General features: G+C 32.7%; 2 protein-coding genes across 5 annotated transcripts; both read left to right on the forward strand.

Annotated features, from left to right (window-relative positions):
* The first annotated feature begins 217 nt into the window (after positions 1-217).
* Positions 218-1,737, forward strand: LOC100806788 (zinc finger protein ZAT10). The gene has a single exon (XM_003536534.5). The coding sequence runs from the start codon at positions 672-674 to the stop codon at positions 1,443-1,445; it is 774 nt and encodes a 257-aa protein (XP_003536582.1). The 5' UTR covers positions 218-671; the 3' UTR covers positions 1,446-1,737.
* Positions 1,738-14,318: 12,581 nt separating this feature from the next.
* Positions 14,319-20,643, forward strand: LOC100807318 (BTB/POZ domain-containing protein NPY2). 4 transcript variants are annotated; one of them, XM_041005954.1, is made up of 6 exons: positions 14,319-15,016; positions 15,609-15,731; positions 16,277-16,393; positions 17,693-17,762; positions 18,466-19,641; positions 19,884-20,643. In XM_041005954.1, the coding sequence occupies exons 3-6, from the start codon at positions 16,332-16,334 to the stop codon at positions 20,448-20,450; spliced, it is 1,875 nt and encodes a 624-aa protein (XP_040861888.1). In that variant the 5' UTR covers positions 14,319-15,016; positions 15,609-15,731; positions 16,277-16,331; the 3' UTR covers positions 20,451-20,643. The 4 variants fall into 4 exon arrangements, with proteins under 4 accessions (XP_040861888.1, XP_014618877.1, XP_006589617.1 ...); XM_014763391.3 differs by lacking the exon at positions 15,609-15,731 and having other exon boundaries at positions 14,319-14,593; positions 14,846-15,016; XM_006589554.4 differs by lacking the exon at positions 15,609-15,731.
* Positions 20,644-20,934: the final 291 nt, after the last annotated feature.

The following is a 20,934-nucleotide window of genomic DNA, read 5'->3' on the forward strand; positions in this document are numbered from 1 at the left end:
TATTTTTAACAAGATTTAAACATGAGCGCGTTACCATATGTGCAAATAATAATAACAATGTTAAAAGAAGTAAATACTAAATCAGGTACTGACCTGTATTATTTTTTCCGAATAAGTCGTGGCGCATTTCATTGATATTGAAAAGACCAAGCTGGGACAAGTTGTTTATTTTTTTTAAGAAAAAAGAAAGGTACTATTCCAAAATTCCAATCTAAAAAAGAGCACAGCTAGCCCAAGATTGATACGTTTTATAATCCAAATTGATGGAAGAAAATTCGAGTTAGATTACACCATCTCAAAATAAAAATGAATATCGTGTTTTACACGCAGGCATGCACCGAGAGAAAACGCTGACTGGCACAACACGATGGTTTAGATTCCCCCAATTTCAGTCTTCATAACCACAACCATTACCTTGGTGTTGTGTGGTCTGGGGTTAATTAAGGGTAAATATAGCGCAGACGTACTTACGTAACGTAGTTTTGACTTTTCTAAGTAATCCATTCATTAGTTGACCGATTTCACTCTTTCCATCATAACATCCCTATATAAACCCTCTATGCTCACACCCACTTCCTCATCTACACTCATAAATCATTACATGGTCATAGTCTACACCTAATTAGCCAAACACACCACAGCACCAAACTAGTTGGCTCAATTCTCTTTGAATGGCTTTGGAGGCTTTGAATTCACCAACAGCAGCCACCACTCCCTTCCGTGGTTACCAAGAAGAGGAGGAGGAGGTTGACCTTCACCTACGCGAGCCTTGGGCCAAGAGAAAACGCTCCAAACGACCTCGTTTTGAGTCGGAGGAAGAGTACTTGGCTCTTTGCCTCATCATGCTTGCACAAAGCGGTAACAACAACAACACCCAATTACCGTCTTCGTCACAGTCACACAAAGAAGCGTCACCGCCGCTGAAACTATCACACAGGTGCACCGTTTGCAACAAGGCTTTTCCTTCTTACCAAGCACTCGGTGGACACAAGGCCAGCCACCGCAAGGCCTCGTCGGAATCCAACACCACCGCCTCCGCCGTCGCCGTCTCTGCCACAGCCAACGACAGCGTTTCCGCTTCGACCGTCGGCGGCGGAAGGATGCACGAGTGTTCCATCTGTCACAAGAGTTTCCCTACCGGTCAGGCCCTGGGTGGCCACAAGCGCTGTCACTACGACGGCGGAAACAACCACAGTAACAGCAACGCCAACGGCAACAACAGCAGCGGCGTCACTACCTCCGACGGCGGCGCTGCCTCCTCCTCCTCCCACGCGTTCCGTGGGTTTGACCTGAACCTTCCGGCTCCGCTGACGGAGTTCTGGTCGCCGGCGGGGTTTGATTTCGGAAAGAAGAAGGTTGGCGTTGAACAAGAGGTGGAAAGCCCGTTGCCGGTAACCGCCAAGAGGCCGCGTTTGTTTTCGGGGGAAGATAATGAAGAGGCGTAGATTTGTTCACAGAATGTTTATTTTAATTTGATTGAAATTGAATTTGTTGGTACGGTGAATATGAATTCACACCAGTTAATTTAATTTTCATTTTATGTTTTTTTTTTTGTTTGTTTTTAGTATATATATAGGTGGGATCGGGATTAGGTTCGGATTTTGTTTCTGCTCCTCTGTACAGACAAAATTTGTTCATTGCTTTTGGATTCTTGTTTGCCATTGATTGAATCTAACAATTGTTTTCATCATCAGTAATATTTATGCCAAAGATAAATATACAGGTTAATTCCCATTATATACGTATTCCTGTACATTTACTTCTTTGCTTGTTCAGAACTTGGTTCATGAATTTAATGTATATATTATCTTTAAATTTAAATTACTTTTTTGATCAATTCAAATATTGATTAGAATTACTGAAATATGGTTTCTGATTTAATTAATGATTTTTTATTTGAAAAGGAAAGTATATATCTGAAACTATTTTTGTTTATTCCTTGTATTAGTTACACAGCTAGAATAAATTATATAATTTTGACCCAATTAAACTTAACTGTCTCTCTTTTACTGGTCAATGGTCATATATTTATGTTACTTTGAGTAATAAGATTCTTCATTTCTTATATATATATAAAAAATCATTAAATTGATTTCACTTTCTGGTGGTCAGATTCAAGTACAAATTGCAGAATACATACAATTCCAAAGGAAACGAAAAAAAATGAAAAAAAAAAAAAAGAAAAACTGAATTTAGACCACGTTAAATGTGGTAAAAGACACATGTCTAAATTTTTAAATTTTGACATTTTCAACACAATTTTGTTTTTCCAATTTGTTTAGAATGGATAATGATTATATTACCAATCTGCACCTTAAAAGAGAGTCGAATCTAGTAACAAATAACCCACCGTCATAAAAACAATAGTAGTATATGAGTGAAGTCTATTAATAATGGTGGGTGGTATATACTGAGACCCAGATTAATTGACCACTTAAGGATGGATTAAGTCAAGGTCTTTCTCCAATAAACATAATCAACATGGTGGGGTTTTACTTGGGCCCAAAAACATCCACTGCATGCCCCGTGAACAACGCGGACAGCGGGAACGAAATTTGCTTGCTTAATTGTTATTGTTTAATTAGGTTTTTTTTTACAGCTTAAATGAACTGTATTCATTAATGAAGTTTATTGAAAATTTTAAGCATATTTAAAAGTCTCACTGTTAATCCGTTACAAGTCCACTATATCTCGCATAAAGATCTAGAATTTATATTGAGAGAAAAAATAAAGGACAAATTAATAATATAAAAAAAGTTATAATGAAAGGCTACACACAATTAATTAGTTGTGCAATGTCATGTTAGGGCAATGGGTAAGGTGGGTTGAACCGAAACCCTTCCCATGTGGTTCCTGCCTTTAATGCACATGTTGGTATCATTATACCAAATTTACAACCGCTTTATTTTGTGGCTAAGGACACTTTGTTATTGGGTTGGCAAATCTATCCACCCACTACTAATTAATAACAAGTCTTTGTACGTATCCACTATCCAGAATCTTTTATTACACAAGAGATCGAGATTTTTACCACAGCCTTTTTAGTAACTGGGAAAAGTACTTACCCCTAAGCTAGCTCTACTTTCTAATTCTTTTATAATTAATACTATAAGTTTTGAGATATCAACAAAGTTAGGGTTGATATCCAAATACTCCTTTACTTTAGTCAATGCAAAAATCCCAAACCTTTCTCATTTTTTTACAGGTCAGTAATTATTTATCATTTTTAAACACAGGATAGTAATCTGTTTATTATTGACTAAAAAGTAGACATAATATTCAGCCGAATGTAGCCAGGTCACCACTACTAGATAATCTGTTTGACCGGGTTGGTACGTTATTAATTAATTAACACTTTACGAAGGAATGAGTACAATAAGCTCTTCTAGCTAACTTGTAAGTAGTTATCTCATGACCGAGTTTCTATCTGGCAAGACGTGTGGGGAATGCTTCAACGTGTGGTACAGTGTGCTAATAATGCATTCAACTAAGTTACGTTAATTGGGTTGTGATCAAGTATATAATTTTCTAAGCTTTTGGAAGAGAAAGTAGCCTTACGCGTTATTATATATGTGGATATATATTACAAGCTAGATGATGGGCTTCAATTAAGAAGTTTGTGACTTGAAGGAGTGTGAATCCTATGCCATGCGTGTCGTGTTGTCAAAGTCTTTTCCTCCAAACACGGTCTTCTCTAACATATTTTATACTGTATGCTAGTTCAGATATATAAGTTATTGAGCCTTCCATAAGTAAATTTTCATGCAAATTAATTGAAGTAGAATGTCCTTAATCGTTCCTTCGAAGAAGTTTGAGTGCAAATTAGTAGTACTGCTTTTGACACTCAATATTATTAATTTTTTTAAGAGCTTTTGAACGAAGAAAAGGATCATTGAGAAAACTACTTCACATTGTTTTATTTGAATTTTTAAAAATATGATACTAAAGCATCCTGTCCCTGTTAATCGAAATAATGTAAAAATAAAACAGAAAAGCTAGAAAAAAAATTATAAAACTAAATCCTTACAATAATTAATTGTTTTATTATTTGGAATTTTATAATGCATATAAATATAATTTGATCAATTTTAATTTGAAATAAACGCTTTCTCTTTATTTACATTTTATGCCTTCCAATTTGAATGGGAGAAGACTTATTAATGGTTGACCCTTCTAAAATCCTAAATAAATTAAATCTCATCCAAATATCAATTGAAAATAAAATGCTGGAAAACCGAGCAATCTTTTTGTGACAAGATTTTTTAAAAGGTTGCTTTCCTATTCTTTTTCTTATTTTGTTTCTTTTCTTTTGTTTGAGAATATATAAAATGGTAAAAAAAAAAAAATCGCTCTATTAAAAAGGTTGCCAATGTATTTAAAGGAAGAAAGTTTCAAAAGCAACCTGTGCATAATATTCCTTATCATGTGGATATACCTGAGGCCTGAGGGTATATATATACATGAACATGACAACTAGAAGGATAACCTTGTTGAATGGATTAAGTAGCCATGCTAATTTGGACATTATATAGAATTTGCATACCTTGAAATTATTTTGGAGAATAAAAACAGATATTCTTGCATAAATAATATATTTGACAAATAAAATTTGAATATGGTTTTAAGTCTTAAAACCTTTATCTATTTGAGTATAAATAAATAAATTTATTTCCCATTGTGTGAAGCCACAGTTTACAAACCATGATCCACGTACACATTTACAAAATTTGAGGTGAGGAAGGTGAAGAAACATGCAGAGGCTTCGATAAGATAAAAGGAATTTGTGTCCTTTGCGTACGGGATATATATATATATATGGAGGAAGCTCTTCTCTTGCGTATGCTTTGCCTTTTTAGAATGGAAAAGCAGCAGAAGTCAGCTTCTTCAATATTGTACCACTACTACCTTCCCAAGAAACAAACTAATGAATGCTTATTAATTATGATTTAGGTAATCTCCAAAGAAAAACTCATGGGAATTAAGATGTACGTGGATCTGAAGATGACTTAAAAACGTCGAAGAAAGGCATGAAAAACGTGAAAGAAACATCATTTGTTGTGCATTCATTTGTTTCTGTTAGTCCACTTCTTTATATAGTTCTTTCTCAGCCAATTAATTTTATGACAATAACTCAAATACCACTTATGTGTGTTATTAATAAGAACAGTATCACTTTCTGGAGAAAAAAATCTCTTCAACAATTGGAAATTAATACTTCGAATCCACTGGGATCAGTCTAGTGTGCTTAAGTTGATTGATTTTACATGTTAGTGTTAATTAAGGTTTCTTAATTCTTAAGTGAAGTGAAAACTCTTGCATTAACTGAAGAGGGTCTTTAATTATAATGATGTTTTGCTTTCGTCACTTACATACTAGTAACAATTATTTAAATTAATCCATTAGCGTGATAAACATGGAGATATATGTTATCATTGTAATTGTAGGTGATCTGCGTACTGCGAGTTTTGTAAGAATAGTGTCACATATGTTGACTTTTTAAATCCGGGGATCAACTCAACTAACGTTAAAAAACAAACAATATAAGAATTGAGTGAGCCGCCTCTCCCAAAGTTACAACTTCTGGTAGCAGCCTAGTACGTAGTTGAAAGTCCCTGTCACTAATATTGGAGTTGGTGTTATCATATATGAACGCCTTTAAATATTTTAAATTGATTTTCAGTGGAACAGTGTTTTTTTTTTTTTTTACAGAACTGGAAGAGTGGCTTAATCACTAGCTCTGTGTTTGTTTGGAGAGAAACAAGGCGTGGAAAAAAAGTAAAAATAAACACTAAAATAAAATGCAACTCAAACTTTTAAACTATATTTTAATTTAAATTTTTTTATCACAATTTATTATCTTTTCACGGATCCTATATTTCAATCATTCATTAATTAGACTCTTATGAGAGAGAGAAAACACCATAAATTATTAGTTTTCAGTAGAAACAAATAGACGAAAAAATTTTGATTGTAACAAAATTGAGAGATTAAATCTTATTAAAAATGATTGAAATATTGAAATTAGATGGAGACTATAGTAAAAATTAACAAAAAAAAAAGCTATTTATAATTGAGCAGGAAGAGTTAGAAAATTGAAAGAAAAAAATCTAACTCAATTAGTTAAATTAATAAAATGTGAGTTATGATTGAAAATTTTCCATAAAAGATTAATTATCCGCGTTTGATTAAACGGAACCGGCTGTCACCTCCAGAAATGTCGTCGTGCTTCCTATCATACAAGTGCCACTATATATTTTCGTCAGCATCCAAAAATTTGGTTAGAACACCCACCAAAACTTCCACGTGCATATTATGTACTTATGCTACATTGCTACATTTCTTTAAGTGTAGGTAAAATTATTTTTTTTTTGTCTCTATGTTATTTTTAATTTAGATTTTAATTTTTTTAAAATTTATTTACAAATTTAATCTTTCATTTATGTTAAATTTTGTGAATATAATTATCAAATTTAAATTTAAACTTTGACTGTCACGTGTCACATCTTGACTGGACATGAAAAGGTACGTCCAAGAACTAATTCTAATATTTTTTTGTTTATCATCCAATCAGAACCTAATACGCGACGATTTGAACATTTTTTTTGCAGTTAAGATTTAAATTTGAAGTTAAGAATTATATTTACAGGATTTGACATAATTGAGAATACTAAATTCATAAATAAATAAATAAATTTAAAGGGAGATTAAAATCAAAATTAAAGACAACTAGGAAACTAAAAATATAATTTTATCTTAGGTTTAACTCCTTTAACCATCACGTTATCCTTCAACCCATAGCAAATTACTGTTGCTGGTACTGGAACCAGATCACCACGCTGTTCTTGTCATCAATAAACTTCTTAGCAGCGAAAAAGGGGCAGAACTAGCAAGCATGGCATTATGGCAGTAATAGAGATAAGACGAAAATTTAAGTGAAACTGTGGATCTATTTTTTATTTTAAAAAAAGTCATTTTTTTTCTGTGACTACAATTGTGATTAATTTATAGGAGTTGCAACCTATCTCTCTATCATGTTCTTTCTTTCTTGTATCAGCCCTTTATTATTTTATTTATTACATCATTGATGATTAAATGGAGTGTTCCATAAAAAATAGCTTATATGTAGTTATTTTAGCTTAACTAATGATTTTCAGTTTAAGTATAGTATAGAATTATCAGCAGTAATATACACAAATTTGAAATAAATTATTATATAATGAAATATAGATTAAAATGTAAAAATATGTGATCAAAATTTTGTTTTAAAATATCATAAAAATTTATTTAGTCGATAAAAAAATATTGGGCAATTTTTAAAATATATCATTATGCTTATTATCATTGAATTAAATAAAGAAATTAGAGAAAGAAATATTCTTTAATTAATTAAGAAAAAATTATTTTGATATGAAAGGTTAAAGATAATTAAGCATCACAAAATAAAAAATACATATTTCTACCTGATAAAAAGAATTCAAATATAAACTATCTTTAGTTTAATGAACGAGGATATGCAAATTTACAATTAAATGAAAGAGTGAATTTTTATCAGGAAAGCAATGACATAATCTTCAACTTTTTGCTTGCTTTTCCAAGCTATAGCTATGGGCAATGGCTTGTTTGGGACTAAATTGTTCATTCAATTATGTACGAAATTAAGTTCTATCTAGGGATTCAATTGAATAACTATATTTGGCCAAATTGCGTGCAAGTGGCAAAACCAAACGGTATTTAGTCAAATAAGACGAATATGAGATTTAATAGATTTAGAGTCTACGTCAGACAGTTTAGGTTCATTGTCATTTGTTATATATGTGCTCAATGACCCTTTCTCTTTTTAACGATGATACAGATAACACGGCTTTATTAACTAGTGCTTCGATTTGATATGATTTATTAGGGCTTGCTGTGAAAGAAAACAAGTTTAGGTGCTTATCATCCTTACGTGGAAAGGGTGTCAGAGTATTTGATAATATGAGAATGTATTGTTTAGGCGAATACGATTCAATTGTGCCTGCATTTATTTTGATTATTACATGTTATCAATTCGTAATCAATGGACAACGTCACCAATAATACATCGATAAACATTTATTTTACTGGATGTATATAATTTCTTTTTTTACTCAACAGTGATACAGTAATAAATATTCCTCAAGCAATTATTTATTTTTTAATTATATTAAACAACAATTTAATTTTTATTTGTGGATGAAAAAAAACGTGATTAAGATAAGAGATTTTACTAAAAATCATCAGTTAAATTTTTCGATTGAGATTAATTATTAGTAATATTATAGTGATAAAAAAACACTAGCTTAGAGGAATTAATGATGAAAAGTAATAAATAGAAAATATTTAATTACCGACCCCTATACATAAACTGGTAGCATGTGGATATATTTGATATAAGGATACTTCCACAAAATAATGCTTCTTGATTCTTCTACAATTTTGATAGTCATAGTCTCCGAACGAGTTTCATACAAAAGGATAATGTCATAAGACCACTTACAGATAATAGGATTTTTTTTCTGTCAGCACTTAGATAATAGGATTATGAAGTATGAACTGATCTACACAGTCATTTTTGCTATTGAACTATTGATTAAATGGAATTCGGCATGCACGTGCAGACTTTTATATATGAAAAAATGGTTCTTACCAATACTAATACCGATTTTCAAGTTGAACCTCAAAAATACTTTGTTTTTCAGTCCTTAAATGAAAATTTATTTTCAAAAGTATCCCAATAATTAGTGAAACTTATATTTTTAGAATAAATACATAAATACAGTTTTTTTTTGTTTTCATTCCTTTTTTTTTTTTACCTATTTCTGTTTTTATTTTATATTTATATCACTAATGTCTCCGAAAATTAATTTCAGGTACTTTTTTATTTTATTTTTTTATTTTACAGCTTAATTTTCCTTTCTTTCTTTCTTCATAAACACCAATGTCGTAATTTAGTATTCGTGCATGCCTCATGTTGTTAAAAGAAAGGTTTCCATTTTTTTTTATAAAAAAATAGCATTTATGGAAGAATAAAAAAAATTCAACGAACAAAGGAATTAAAACGAAAATGAACCCTGTTTTTGAAAAAGAGGGTGCAAAGAAAAAGAGGAAAATTTCATTTGCGGAAGAAACAGGGGTTTCGATGAAAAGAGAATTATTTAAAAATGAATAAAAGAAAAAAGGGGAATTAGGTAAATTTATATATCAAAAAGAGGAGAAGAGCAATGTACTTAGTAATATTCAAGGTGCACATAACAGAAGGCTAAGACAGACTGAGTAATAAGCCCACACATGAATATGGAGAGACAAATTGTGGATCATGTTGGGCTCAAGAGCTAGGCTCTTTACATAAGGGGAAATGTTTTGTTTTTGCACCTACTTTCTGCTAGTCACACTGCATTTATTTTTTTATAGCTAAATATGTTAAATACTCTTAAAATTTTATTTTTATAACATTTAAAATATTTTTTTTGGGACATAACCTAGACTAAAATGAAAACAACTTGGAAGCTCAAAATTTAACAGTAAGTGCGTAATTAAATGTGAGTATATAAGTCAGTCCAGTCTTTTTTTTGTTTGTTTGAAGAAAACAGTCCAGTCTAGTAAGCTCCTTACTCATTTGCACACACATATTTGGTATGTAATAAAAATGAAATTTGTTTTCTTTAGTTGCTTTTGCCTTAGCTAGTAGTTAAACAGACCAACTTGCAAACTAAGGATAAAACATTGAAAAAATGAAAAGTAATGACTATTGTTTTTAATCTCAAACACTAGATATGATTGAGTCATTATATATATATATATATATATATATATATATATATATATATATATATATATATATATATGAAAAATTTTGATTGAACTCATCATAATTTATGTAATTTTTAATAATATTTTTTTGTCTAACACATATTAAAAATGTTATTAAAAAGTATTATTGACATGTTTTTGTGATATTTTATATCGTTAAAACTTTTAACGATATGAACTATATATAACATTTGATAAAATATCATAAAAATATATTATTTATATTTGATACTGTTTTTTAAATGTTGAAAAAACTTTTAGCAACATTTTTAATAACTGTTAGGAAAAAAATATTGCTAAATATCATATGTATAGTAGTGACTATTTCGATCATCTTTATGCTTGGTAGATTTCCAACCGTTGGATGCTTATATAACACAGTAGGAATTCAAAGGGACACGAGAAGAGAAGAAGGGAAACATTTGCAGCAGCATATATTAAAGAAGAAAAAATAAACAAAAAAACGAAGAAGGTAGCATAAGAAAGAAAGAGATGAGCGTACAAAAAGAGGACAATTTGGTAAGAGGTCATTGCATGGGTGAAAGCTCATGTGTTTCAATTTGATTTATCTCTTCTATTGCAAGTAGTTATTTAGAGAATAAACTCTAAATAGTTTATCCAATCATCTAAATTTTGTCACGAGTTATTTGTTCATTAAAAGAAAGTGATTGTTTCGAAAATAATTTTAAACAAACACATTCGTGAAAAAGAAGAAGCTATAACCATATTCTTTTTCCATCTTAGAGATTATAAGTATTTTTTTAATCTACTAGAGATTAATTCTGTTCCTAATACGTGACTATCGTAATAATATTATCACAATATAATAATACAAAAGTTGAGAGGAAAGGAGTAATTAAGTTGTTGTTTCATATGCATTGAATCTTGATACCTTTATTTATTGAGAAGTATACTACAAATGGTTTCTAAGCTCTTTATTTTATTTTCCCATTTTATACATTCGACCTCAATGCCATGAATCATGATAAATATGGTTCGTAAATATGCATTCGCAGTTTTTGATGTCGTACGACTTTTTTATTATTTATTTTCTTATTGCTGTCAAAAGCAGGAATAATTAATGGAGATGATGCTTAAAGCTAATTAAGCTTAATATAGTGCTCCGTACCACCGCACATATTGACACGTTACACATCCAATTCACTTTGTGTAAACACTTCAGGAACTAGCTAGGAACGACGAACGTCATATGCAATCGGCAACGCATGCTACCATGCAATGATGCTCATAAAGTCATTACTGTATGTGGCAAGATCTCAACAATTTAAAGATCATAGCCATAATTAGAGTATCATTTCATGTCACAAGTTTGTATGATTAACCATATTTTGAAGCTACCTGACACCGTCTAAAACTTAAAAAGCTGTTGCCCAATATTTTTTAACATGGTCTATTTTATATATTCTCAATATCTCTTCCCAATTAATGGATGAATGTAATGCCAAATATATTATCTATTATCTATCATATATGTACACTCTAAGTATCTTTCAATACGTGGGATTTAAGTCTTTAAGATTTTTTTTTCTCTTTTGAGAGTATGCAAATATATTTAACATCTATAATTATGTGTTATACCTAACGGTATGATTCTTCTTCTTGTTTTTTATTTTTATTTTTTCAACTGGCACAGTTGCAGCAAATTAAATGTTATTATAAGCCATGTGAATTCTGGTACGTAGAGATCACCAATTAAATATCCGTACAAATTTCTTTAACTGGCTAGTTTGTGCATGATGAGTTCTGAATGCAATTGCTGTTTTTAATTAGTCTGAAAAGAAATCAAGTAGTATCATTTGCATTGCTAGCTATGATCTCAAAGTTTATGCGCAAAATCTGCAGCATTAAACCGTTACAGGTTTCTCACACACTATTATGATTACACTGTCCCCCCACCCTAGAAATCCCTTCCTCTCTGTGATATCATGAACCACAGAAGCTAGAGTAGGTTGATATAGAAATTGAAATTTTCTCGAGATAATGGTATAGCCTAAACATCACTGTCCCAAATCAAGTTAATTTTTCTTTGTTTATTTTGCCTAAGCATCAGTCTCAAAGAAACAAAATTTGGCAAAGATGGGTGAGGCAAGGTCAACATTGATAGTGATGGTATCATATGAGGGTTATATTCTTTTAAGATCCTAATGGTGAAAATTAAGCAATGTCGGGTACTTATAGGAACAAAAATTGCTTTGCCGTGACCACTTCTAATAGGTCTTATCCAAATAAAAGGTGTTAGGATGCAGTACTATATCTAAAGGCTTAATTCTTAAACCCAAATTAAATTGAGTAATGTGACTTGATATTATTCCAACACCTTTTTGGCACTCGGCGTGACCACGAGCCGTTGACTAATCCTTATTGGGAATCTCACAAAGAATACGATGAGTTTGGACAATTTCACCTCAATATCATCTTTGAATTAATTTGAACCAGCTAGCTAGCCCAATCTCAAACTCAAAGTTGAAGGAATCAAGTGTTGCCGAAGGAATATACTACTAAAAAAAGGATTTGAAGGTGGAATATTTAGTATTTGTGGTCATACAGTCAGCATCATGTGTAAGAGTTTTAGTTTAGGCACCTTATCAAGACTTTAGGGAAAAACAGGAAATGGGGGGACCTAAACATGTGCATGAGTGAGGTGAGATATATTGTTTAAACAAATATATCAGACTAGCACTATTATGGGGATGTGTTCAAATGGGAATATGATATATTCTTGAGTGGTTCTATGATACAATGTGCTTTCTTAATGTGTCTGTTGGATGTGAAGAGGTTTTTATTAGTAGCATTTATATACTGGTCAACAGGCTCTGAACTAGGCCACTGTAATATATATGTTGTAAAGTTAGGTAAATATGTTGGACACGAAAAATCAATGATCGAATAATTAATTACTATTAGCCAGTTTTCTTAAAGTTTAGTATATTACCATATTTGACTCCACTTTTTGAAACCAAAAAAAGTTTGACTCAACTTTTCAACAATTATTTCTTCATTTACAAGTTACGTGTTGTATCGTCTCTGGATCAACATGTGAAATTTTAGATTTGTGCCATTTGGCTTTAGGCGAGAACAAATTAATTAAAGGTTTTTCAATCCTCCTTGGTAGAATTTAGCCTGTACTAATATATAGTTATGTTTACATGTAACTTATCACCTTATTCAAGTGGCACAAATCATTAGCAATGTAAGTATAATGAAATTGTGATAGTACTTGAGTAATCTTGTAAAGTGCATTACAATTTAATAACGTGTTTGGATGGAAGCCTTTAAACTGTGAACATACGTCATCTTAAAAATAACAAACACTTGTTTTTGCGTTATTTAACAGAATTAACGTGATATTAACATCAATGTGGTTATGTGATCTTGCAAACGTGGAATTAAACACACGCTAGCAATAGTTGGAATGTTTATCCAATTATAAATAGTAATTTTAAGGTCATCAAGATAAATGGAGGAGTTTATATGTAAGATTTTACACTTAAAAGAAATATATATGGTACAAGTCGAGGTTGAAAATAAACACTTATTAAATTTAAAGTGCAGTATAGACATCAAAAAATTTCTTTAAAAAGGGGTTCATAAGGGGTGGCCTATCCAACTATATAAGCACTCATTATGTTTATTAGTCATTCGATGTAGAACTCTCAACAGTACTCCTCTAGATAAATGTTTATCACAATTTTTTTTCTTATATTTCAGAAACAATTAATCGAGAAATCATCTTGTAATCCTTGCACTCCTCAAGGAGGAACTAAGGATCTTACTTTAATTAATATTAACTCTAAATTAATTTTGAATTTAAATTCTATTCAAACTTCTATAACTATTTTGACCATAGATCCATCTATACGTATAAGATTTAGTGATGTTTGTTTGCAATTCAAATTTAGCGAAGTCTCGACAAAAAAAAAGAGTTAAGTGAGGACTATAAATTATTTGTTTTAATTCTTTGATTGATTTTTCTAAATTGAATATAACCATTAATGTTTGAATTAACAGTTTTTATTACACTTTAGAAGAGTCAAATATGAGAAGATGTATAAGTGAAAAAGTAGAAGTTTATTATTGATTTGAATTAAAATATTTTATCAACTCAATTTTCTTCAAATTAGCAATGAATATAGTTTAACCTTTTCACTTTAAAAGAACAAAATTTTAAGTCATCAATGCAGATAATTTTGTTTTTTTTTTAAAAAAGAGAGTATAATTCACTAAAAAAGAAGAAGCAAGATTTTGTAATTAAAAGTAAACTGTTCATGATTTTGAATAGCAATTTGCTGTCTTATCAACCAATTATTAATGTGGAAAACTCCAAATTTTAAATACTATTGTCTTTTCACAAATTTATCAATTGAAAAGAACCATAGATAAACTTAGTAATAACCATTATAAAGAATAATTCGAAATTGTAAGGATTTTTGCTGAGGCAGAAAGTAAAAACAGGTCTTGCCAATGCCAACTGTCCACTAAGGAAAAAGAGGTGAGTGATGATGAAAATGAAAGGGTGGAGGATTAGGACTGAGTTGGCTACTACACCACACACTACCACATGGGCTTTGATCAGAACTGAGAACTGAGAACTGAGGCATTCATTTAATGAGAGGTCCATTTACTATACTACAGCATAGGAGTCCGCGTTATTGAAGGGAGGGAGGAGGATGCAAAAGAAAAGAGAAAGCTGAAGTGTCAGTTTTGGCGTGCACAACTCAGCAACGTGCACCCCAGAAATTGAATGGTCTCTGCACACTTTCTCACTTCAAATCAAAGACCAAAATGCATTAGGAAAAAAGTGCCAATCTTCTCTTCCTGAAGGCTGCTAAAACTACTATAATACTTTGTCATTTAGTGTACTTAGAGTTACTTACATACACAGATGCATCAGAAAAAAGAAGAAGAAAGAAACCATATCAACTCATTCTCTGATTGATTGTTCTTTTTCTTTCTTTTTTGTTTTACTTTTTCTTTTCTTGTTTTTCTCCTTCATCAGCTTCTGCCTCTGTTGAATGTTGAAATTTGAAACTCAGTTTGGTGCTCCTCCTGACTCCCTACATACACAAACAAACGCACTGTCATGCACTGCAACAACACCTGTTGCACTGCACCATTTGTCTTGTCCATCTTCTATTGAACTCCCACTGTGTGTGACTCTCTCCGCACTGTAAGATCCTGCTTTACCATTCTCTCGTTATTCCTTTGTTTTTGTTGCCTTCAGCTTCATGGTTGCTTATGTTGTGTTCTCATATTCTTTTAATGTTTTTCTCTATAAAAATGATATTTTTCCTTCTTTAAGATTAACAAAAGGGGCGTCAGCTGAGCTATGTTATTTGCTTTTTTAGCAATGCGTGTGTGTAGTTGTTTATCTCTACATCAAGGGTTTTAAAAAATGGGGGTGTCGAGTGTTGTTGGGAACTACACGGAGAGTGAAGTTTGGTGCTTGCTTGTCATTGTGATTTGCAAGTTGATCTAAGGCATATTTCTTCATGTGTGGTTGAGAGTTTCACAGCACCACAGAGGCATTATTTTACTAGATAGATATATCTGCGAGATACATTCTGGTGGATTCCTCAGATTTCAGTAGCCCAAGTTTGTTTATGATATATATTCTTGCAAGTAGCTGATGTATGATTGTTTTCATTACTATAATAACTCCATATTCGTGATCTTCTTCATTTATTCCATACTTGCCAAAAGATTCTTGCTGTCTACAGTTTTGGTGGTTTTCTCAACTGATACCGAGATGCTGTTTTCAGTTGCAGGTTTTCAAACTTTTCAACCATATAATAAAAAAAAGAAAAGCATTATAAGTATAGTTATAGTTATATATATACACATGCTGGATTTGGAACTTGGAGCTTTAAGGGGACTCACTAGAGGTGTGAATCTTTATTGGCTTTTAAAAAACAAAGAAAACAGAAAGTGAAATGATAAAGAAATATGGGAAAGTGAGGTGGAGTCAGATTTGTGTCTCTGGTATTGAGAATTGTTTAGTGTTAAACAGTCTGTTGGCTATGTCCCCTGAGCTGACTCGGTGCGCCCGGGCTCCGTGGGCTTTGCCGTCGACCAAGGAAACAATCTCTTGTTGGAGTCTCTTCCCATTTAAGAGAACCTTTGCTTAAAAAATTGGACACTCTCATTATTCATTCACCTTCTTCTGCATTTGTTTGCTGTCAAGATTCGCTCACTCTCTGCGCTATTTAACCTTGTTTCTCTATAAACCCCTCTCTCTTTTCTCTCTTATAGCCAACAACAATCTTGGATAAATCTCAGTGGCTGGGGTTGCACTTCTCTTTCCTTTTCTGGGAAATTTTTTGCTGCTATTTATGTAGGAATGTTTTTGGTGGGGCTAGCTGTGTGACTTATTGGATTTAGAAATCGGCTATTGAGTGGTGGTGAATCTTTTTTTTTTTTTTTTTTTTAGTTTTTTCGGTTGAGTCGGCATCAACTGAGAGGAAGCAGATCTTATTATTGTCAAGATGAAGTTCATGAAGCTTGGTTCTAAGCCTGATACCTTTCAAACTGATGGAAACAATGTTAGGTGAGATTATGTTATGTATTCTTTTTAATATACACATTGTTGTTTATTACATATTTTTAGCTGTGATGTGAATTACTTTTGTTCATGTGCTGCTGCTGTTGTTCCTTTTCTTTTTTTTCAAACATACATAAGTTTACATAAGTTGATAAGCATCATATGCGTTCTCCCAACAAGTTCTTTCATTAGTTCCTATAGTTTATTTTGAAGGTGGTAATTGAATGAATTTACAGTTCCTACAAGTCTTGATTTCCCCTGATGTACTTCATTCTTCAAGGAGCTTTTCTGTGATTAAGGAGACGTTTTCGTTTCATTCCTTCTTATTCTTCCTGTTTTTAATTGGAACAACTTTAATCTTTTCCAATTCTTATTTGTGAATGGCTTCCATCTTTCATAATGCGTGGTATAAATAAATACACAAGAAGGTAATGCTGGGAAATGTAGCTTATTAAATATTAAATATTAGATATATGAATAATAACCATGCCCCGCACCTGATAGCTATTGGCCTATGGCTGCACATTATGCCGCCCTAGCTAGGATTCATACATTCCTTTGATGTTAAATTGTTTGTTTATTTATTTTTTCTCCATTTACTTCTGTATGTGCGGTGTTTTTACACACTACTATTTATCCATTAATTATTCAAATTACTGCTATTCTCTAAAACTGTATTATTTGGTATTGTCATATGCAAATTATGTTAATTTTATAACATCTTGATACTGGCTACCCATCCCAATGTCACATATCCTAATAACTACAGCACATGGCATCTTTTGCTACATAACTGCATCAAGTATGCAGAAAATTAGCCTGAAAGAAACTAATTAACTTACATGCTGAATCCATATTGGGCTTTGAGAAGAAGCTCTTTGGAAAGTGTTCGTGGTGTTGTTAAAGCAAGCTATCAAGAAGTCATTGTATATTATTTGAATATCCTTTTTAGAAACTAAGGTTTTTGCATGGTAATTATGGTTCATGTAAAACTATGTACAATAAGATTTCACTTGTTGAGCCTGGAGTTTGAAAATCAGAACTCATTATTTTCCTATCACTATTTATCTTCTTTGTCTTCCCCCCTCAAATCATTCATCTGAGTATGTTTAGTCCACTTGTGTTGCTGAACAATCCAATTAAAAAGAGGGTAAAAAGAAACTTCAGAAAAGGGAAAAGGTTTAAGATTCTCAATCATTTTTTTAAAACCTAGCCACCATACTTTTCTGCCTACTTTTTATCTGTTTTTCATTTCCTGTACCCTATTTTCAGACAGTTTTTTCTCAAGATGCATTTCGTGTGCAGGTATGTGGCAAGTGAGTTGGCATCAGATATTGTTGTTAATGTAGGGGATATAAAGTTTTATCTACACAAGGTATGATTCAGCCCAGTAAACTTATCTAGTCTCCAACTGGGAATTTCCATATTGGCATTTAGTGATTCTACGAGTCTCAAATCTCAATATTTATGGCAATTTTTGGATAGTTACTGTCAGAAATTCATACTTTGATATTCATTTCCCAATATATTTATGTATGGTGAGGATGATTTGCTCTTTGATGTTATTTTTCCATAGGACTCGTGTAAAAGAACAAAAAAATAGCATTATTTATGGTTTTTGGATTTTCAAGATATTTAGGGGCCGTTTGGTCTTCTTTTATCATGTAATTGGTTTTGTTTTTTATTCCTCAACATGTACCTAAAGGGCACACAGTAACAAAACTCATGTGACAAATTTAAATTGATAAAATATTTGTTTACATGTACATTGTTGCTCTGATAAAGTGAGTAGTCATTCATGCATGACCTTAATGGAGAGCAGAACAACTACTGACCTATTGTTAAGTTGTTAACCCCATTGTCTAAGGCTGAATTGAACAGTTTTAAGATTCATTTTTTGTGAGTTAAAACTCAGAATTTAAAAAGAATCTCGCTGGGCCACTATTACTTGAAAATTACTATAGAGGTTGGGGAAACATGGTTCATATTAGTTACAACATCCAAATAAACAGCTAAATCAATTTTGCTTCAAGTTTTCATTTTATGTTTACTGATATATCAAATCCTTTGATGTGTAGTTTCCTCTTCTATCGAAGAGTTCTCGCTTACAGACATTGATCTCCCTCAATAATGAAGAAAATGTAGATGAAGTTCAAATTTTTGACATTCCTGGTGGTGCAAATACCTTTGAGATATGTGCTAAGTTTTGCTATGGCATGACTGTTACCCTCAATGCTTACAATGTAATAGCAACTCGATGTGCAGCAGAGTATCTTGGAATGCATGAGGCCATTGAGAAAGGGAACCTCATCTACAAGATTGATGTTTTCCTTAGCTCTAGCATTTTCCGTAGTTGGAAGGATTCAATCATCCTTCTTCAGACTTCAAAGTCTATGTTACCCTTGGTTGAGGACCTAAAGGTTGTCAGTCATTGCATTGAATCTATAGCAAATAAGGCATGCGTTGATGTATCCAAAGTTGATTGGTCCTACACCTATAACCGGAAGAAGCTTCCAGAGGAAAATGGGATTGAGTCCAACCAGAATGGACTCAGAACTCGACTGGTGCCAAAAGACTGGTGGGTTGAAGATTTATGTGAGCTTGAAGTTGATTTGTACAAGTCTGTGATTACGAATATTAAATCCAAGGCAGTTCAATCTAATGAAGTAATTGGCGAAGCTTTGAAAGCTTATGCTTATAGAAGATTGCCAAATTTCAGCAAGGGTATGATCCAGTGTGGGGATGTATCCAAGCACCGTTTAATAGTTGAAACTATTGTGTGGTTGCTGCCTACTGAGAAAGGCAGTGTTCCTTGTAGGTTCTTACTCAAGTTATTGAAAGCTGCCATTTTTGTAGAATCGGGAGATAGGACTAAAGAAGAGCTGGTAAAGAGAATTGGGCAGCAACTGGAGGAGGCTTCTGTAAGTGATATTTTGATTCAAGCACCAGATGGGGCTGCTACAATCTATGATGTTAGTATAGTACAGAACATTGTTAGAGTGTTTTTTATTAAGGATCACAATGCTGAGATTGAGTCAGTTGGGCTGGATGAACTTGAGGGGATAAGAAAACCAGGGATTTTATCAGATGCTTCTAAGCTGATGGTTGCAAAGCTCATAGATGGGTACCTTGCTGAAATAGCAAAAGATCCCAATTTACCTTTCTCAGAGTTTGTTAATCTTGCCGAGTTAGTGTCTAGCATCTCTCGGCCAGCTCATGATGGCCTTTATAGGGCTATTGACACATATCTGAAGGTAACTGTTCTCGAGAAGAGAATTCTTTGATTCAATTTGCATATTTCATTTTAGATTTGTTATAGTGTGCTTTTACACTCTGGTATTTCAATATAGAAAAAAATTATGTGCTCAATATACAGTAATATTTAGCTTCACCACTAGCATTATTTGCTGTCTGATAGTGACTTCCTTTTAGAAAGTTGTATGTGGAGGTAACTAATTCATTCGTTCTACTTTTTCCTTGCTTCCAAACGCTACAGGAGCACCCTGGGATCAGCAAAGGCGAAAAGAAGAGGATATGCAAGCTGATGGATTGTAGAAAGCTATCAGTTGACGCGTGCTTGCATGCAGTGCAAAATGAGAGACTACCATTGCGTGTAGTTGTGCAGGTACTATACTTCGAGCAGTTACGGACTGCTGCATCATCAGGTACCAGCACTCCTGACATACCTAGAGGAATCAAAGACTTGAACAATGAATCGAATGGAAGCTCAAGGTCAGGGACAACTAACCCAGAAGATGAGTTGGATGCTGTGGCCACAGCTGAGGAGCTGAAGGCGTTAAGAAAGGAACTTGCATCATTGAGGCTGAGCAATGGAGTTGGAAACAATGACAAAGATGGAGACACCAAACCCAGCATGGACAAGGCTGTCATGGGGAAGGTGAAAGGGTTGCTCAAGTCAAAGAAGTCTTTCATTAAGCTTTGGGCCAGCAAAGGGGGACAAGGTGAAAATAGTGGCTCAGACTCATCAGAGAGTATGAGTTCTGCTAACCCAGAAGAAGCCAAATCTACTCCATCCAGAAATAGGAGGCATTCAGTTTCCTGAAAAGTAGTCTGGTTCATTTTGTTGGCTTTTCTATTATTGTTTCTTTTCTTTCTTTTTACTAGTTTCACCAAGACAAGATTCCAACACTAGTCGTGGTTTATCTTTTTCTAAATTGAGTAGAGTACATATAGTTTAAAATAGTAGAATTGTGAAGAATGGAAAATCATATAATCCAAACATCTATTCTATCAAATAGTTGTTTAAACCCTCCCTTTGCACATCAGTGGAATTGAAAGCTCACCCCATTTCTTAGTAACTATTCAAGGAACCAGATGTGGTATAAACAGATAGTTACTTGAAAGCTCATAACTTCAGTTACTGCCATGTGTTTAGGTGAAAGTCTGACAAGACCTCATGGTCTGTTATTTCGGACCTAATGTTTGAATGACCAAAAAAGATGTGCGAGTAGTAGATTCGTCTAGTGGTTAAAATAAAGCTATTATTGTGGGGGGATGCCTGATAACACATGCATTAACATTTTGTG

This window comes from Glycine max, chromosome 10 (assembly GCF_000004515.6).
Source record: "Glycine max cultivar Williams 82 chromosome 10, Glycine_max_v4.0, whole genome shotgun sequence".
In the NCBI taxonomy this organism is placed as follows: Eukaryota; Viridiplantae; Streptophyta; class Magnoliopsida; order Fabales; family Fabaceae; genus Glycine; species Glycine max.

Coding starts and splice junctions, on each gene's coding strand:
- LOC100806788 (XM_003536534.5), top strand. CDS start 672: ATGGCTTTGGAGGCTTTGAATTCACCAACAGCAGCCACCACTCCCTTC.
- LOC100807318 (XM_041005954.1), top strand. CDS start 16,332: ATGAAGTTCATGAAGCTTGGTTCTAAGCCTGATACCTTTCAAACTGAT. Junction 17,763..18,465: donor TAAAGTTTTATCTACACAAG/GTATGATTCAGC, acceptor TTTGATGTGTAG/TTTCCTCTTCTATCGAAGAG. Junction 19,642..19,883: donor CTATTGACACATATCTGAAG/GTAACTGTTCTC, acceptor CAAACGCTACAG/GAGCACCCTGGGATCAGCAA.